This window comes from Coregonus lavaretus (genome assembly GCF_964263955.1).
Source record: "Coregonus lavaretus genome assembly, chromosome: 4".
Lineage (NCBI taxonomy): Eukaryota > Metazoa > Chordata > Actinopteri > Salmoniformes > Salmonidae > Coregonus > Coregonus lavaretus.
The window spans coordinates 77,667,398-77,671,327 of NC_139991.1; the positions used below are offsets into that span (position 1 = coordinate 77,667,398).

The 3,930-nt window shown below is 43.6% G+C and overlaps 1 protein-coding gene across 2 annotated transcripts in view; it reads left to right on the top strand.

Annotated features, from left to right (window-relative positions):
* The first annotated feature begins 267 nt into the window (after positions 1-267).
* The window catches only part of LOC311127631 (dnaJ homolog subfamily C member 25-like), a 7,332-nt gene continuing 3,669 nt past the window's right edge, over positions 268-3,930 (top strand). The window contains exons 1-3 of one of the 2 annotated variants that reach the window (XM_084159456.1): positions 268-603; positions 2,621-2,773; positions 3,740-3,930. The exon at positions 3,740-3,930 is cut by the window's right edge and continues 280 nt beyond it. In XM_084159456.1, coding sequence (XP_084015582.1) covers positions 307-603; positions 2,621-2,773; positions 3,740-3,930 — 641 coding nt within the window. In that variant the 5' untranslated portion in view covers positions 268-306. The remainder of the gene's footprint in view (positions 604-2,620; positions 2,774-3,739) is intronic. The other variant, XM_084159457.1, reaches the window with a different exon arrangement.

The window sequence follows — 3,930 nt, forward strand, 5'->3', positions numbered from 1 at the left end:
AAGTAATCCTTCTACCCCCCCCCCCCCCCCTCCCCCACCCCCCCCCCCCCCCCCCCCCCAAAAAATAAAAAATAAAATATATATATATATATTATAAAGTGGTTGTCCCACTGGCTATCATAAGGTGAATGCACCAATTTGTAAGTCGCTCTGGATAAGAGCGTCTGCTAAATGACGAAAATGTAAATGTGAAATTATGTGGGGAATTTATTTGGGGGCAATGTTCGAAATTCCGTAACCCGGAAGTACTTTCTTAGTGTTGCTGACGAGACGAGGATCAAATTCTGCGACTCATCAAGTGGTGAAATGTCTCCACTCACGGAGTATGGGCGACACTTTGGTCAATGGATAGGCATTATATTAATTGTGGTGGTTTTCGTACCCTGGGCCACGGCGCTTATCGAGGGACTTTATTGTGGCACCGAGATTTGTTACGATGTACTCGGAGTGTCGAGAGAAGCGGCCAAATCGGACATAGGTCGTGCTTACAGACAGCTAGCCAGGAAGTATCACCCGGATAGATTCTCAAGTCTTGCAGGCGAGACTCGTGAAAGTGCTCATCAAAAATTTATTCTCGTTGCGACTGCATATGAAACTCTGAAGGTAAGTGGAGAAACCTCACATTTGATTCGTTTCAGCTAAACCTATATGCTGACGTCAATTTATGTTGAATGCCAATGTGGCACTTTTCTCAACTCCGTCAAAGGCCTTCAGTCAATTTGATCGTTTTGTCTTACAGTGTACCAATACTGTCAATTACTGCGTTATGAATAGACCTGAACAGGTTAAAGTTATCAGTGTGATGTTTTTTTCACAAACAGTAGGTGCAGCCCAATCAAATCTCAGACACCCAAGATATTGGGAAAAATTGTGTTAGCGGTTTATCAGATGAGGAAATCGTAAACTCTATGACATCTGAATCAGAGGAGCAGTGTGTAACTGGAGAGGTTGGCATGGTAAGCTCTGAATCAGAGGAGCAGTGTGTAACTGGAGAGGTTGACATGGTAAGCTCTGAATCAGAGGAGCAGTGTGTAACTGGAGAGGTTGACATGGTAAGCTCTGAATCAGAGGAGCAGCGTGTAACTGGAGAGGTTGACATGGTAAGCTCTGAATCAGAGGAGCAGCGTGTAACTGGAGAGGTTGACATGGTAAGCTCTGAATCAGAGGAGCAGCGTGTAACTGGAGAGGTTGACATGGTAAGCTCTGAATCAGAGGAGCAGCGTGTAACTGGAGAGGTTGACATGGTAAGCTCTGAATCAGAGGAGCAGTGTGTAACTGGAGAGGTTGGCATGGTAAGCTCTGAATCAGAGGAGCAGCGTGTAACTGGAGAGGTTGACATGGTAAGCTCTGAATCAGAGGAGCAGTGTGTAACTGGAGAGGTTGGCATGGTAAGCTCTGAATCAGAGGAGCAGCATGTAACTGGAGAGGTTGACATGGTAAGCTCTGAATCAGAGGAGCAGCGTGTAACTGGAGAGGTTGACATGGTAAGCTCTGAATCAGAGGAGCAGTGTGTAACTGGAGAGGTTGGCATGGTAAGCTCTGAATCAGAGGAGCAGCGTGTAACTGGAGAGGTTGACATGGTAAGCTCTGAATCAGAGGAGCAGCGTGTAACTGGAGAGGTTGACATGGTAAGCTCTGAATCAGATGAGCTGTATGTAACTGGAGAGGTTGACATGGTAAGCTCTGAATCAGAGGAGCAGTGTGTAACTGGAGAGGTTGGCATGGTAAGCTCTGAATCAGTTCAGCAGTATGTAACTGGAGAGGTTGACATGGTAAGCTCTGAATCAGAGGAGCAGTATGTAACTGGAGAGGTTGGCATGGTAAGCTCTGAATCAGAGGAGCAGTGTGTAACTGGAGAGGTTGACATGGTAATAAGAGAGGATACACTGAAGTGTGTTTTGTCAGATGAGTTTGGAGGGTTCATGCTTACCACTCCAAATAATAGTGTGTTTAGGTTGACTCGTGAGGAATGGGAGAGGGTCCTTTCAGAAAGAAGTGGTAGGTATTTTAAAAAGTTATTATGGCCTACTTTGCAGCGCTGAAAAGCGGCGTCCAGAAAAGTCGGATCCGCAGTCTCGGCTTTTAAAAAAAACAGTAGCAGACTTTTTTGTGTGTGTGTTTGACCTCGATCACACACAGTGTTATTGTGGAAAATGGTAGGCAGCATTATCTGGATATGTGTGGCACAAATGTTCAACATTCACCTAATGCTACCATTTCTGTCAAGCCGTCTACGCATACAGTTTGACGCATAAGTTCGATCAATCCAACGTATGCAACCACACAGAACACACTGCAACTGCCTCTGCAACGCAATGCTGCAAGGCTAACGCAGCGTTCCATTGGAAATGAATGTACTTCTGGGAACCGAAATGCAAACAAGATGTCAGTGTGATCGAGGCGTTATGAGAGGGCAACGTGAATACCCTTTTTCACAGTGGCATGCAAGACAACGTTTTACACGAGTTATCAGAGAGAAAGGTACATGGTGTCTTATTCCTTGTGATCTAAAAGGCTAAACTGATCCTAAGTTAGCACTCCTACTCTGATACGCTTGATACATACAGCTCTCAATCATTCTGATAAGATGAAATAAGGGTAATTTCCTCCTGTGTATCAGGATGAGGACTCCCGTAGAGATTACGACTACATGCTGGACCACCCGGAACAGTACTACAGCCACTACTACACCTACTACAGCAGACGGCTGGCACCTAAAGTCGACGTGCGGATTGTCATTCTGGTGACCGTGGTTGCTATATCCATTTTCCAGGTAGGATCATATCTATCTTCACGTTCACACACATAGTCAAATAGTGCCCTTTTAAAGGGAATAGGGTGTCATTTGGGACGCATTGCTGTTTCTTTATTAATACCAATCATGAGAAACAGCAGTAGAATGGCACCGTTTTGGTAATGGAAGGTTATGAATGGCACCGTTTGGTAATGGAAGGTTACAAATGGCACCGCTTGGTAATGTAAGGTTACGAATGGTACTGTTGGTACATAGCAGTGTGTGAATAATCAGAGAGGTTCTGATAGACCATAGGAACCCCTTTCCTCCCCAGCTCCTGGGATGCACTCTATGAAGTCTCTAAATGTCATATTTTTTTTCTCAGTGGAAACTGTTTAGGCTACACAATAACAATGCTGACTGCAGTGGTGGAAAAATGACCCAATTGTCATACTTGAGTAAAAGTAAAGATACCTTAATAGAAAATGACTCAAGTAAAAGGGAAAGTCACCCAGTAAAATAGTACTTGAGTAAAAGTCTAAAAGTATTTGGTTTTTTAAATACTTAAGTATCAAAAGTAAATGTAATTGCTCAAATATACTTAGGTATCAAAAGAAAAAGTATAAATCATTTCAATTCCTTATTTTAAGCAAACCAGACGGCCCCATTTTCTTTTTGTACGGATAGCCAGGGGCCCACTCCAACCGGTCCGCCAGATCAGAGGCAGTAGAGAGGACCAGGGATGTTCTCTTGATAAGTGCATTGGACCATTTTCCTGTCCTGCTAAGCATTCAAAATGTAACGAGTACTTTTGGGTGTCAGGGAAAATGTATGGAGTAAAAAGTACATTATATTCTTTAGGAATGTAGTGAAGTAAAAGTTGTAAAAAATATATAAATTGTAAAGTACAGCTACCCACAGAAACTATTTAAGTAGTACTTTAAAGTATTTTTACTTAATTACTTTACACCACTGCCTGATTGTGACTTAATTTTCCTCCTTCAGTACTACAGTTGGTGGGCCAGCTACACTGAAGCCATCAACTACCTATCAACAGTCCCCAAGTACCGTATCCAGGCGACAGAGATAGCCAAGCAGCTGGGTCTCCTGAACAAGACAAAAGAGAAGGGTAAAAACCGACGGTCCAAAGAGGACATCAGGGAACAGGAAGAAGAGATCATCCGTGACATCATCAA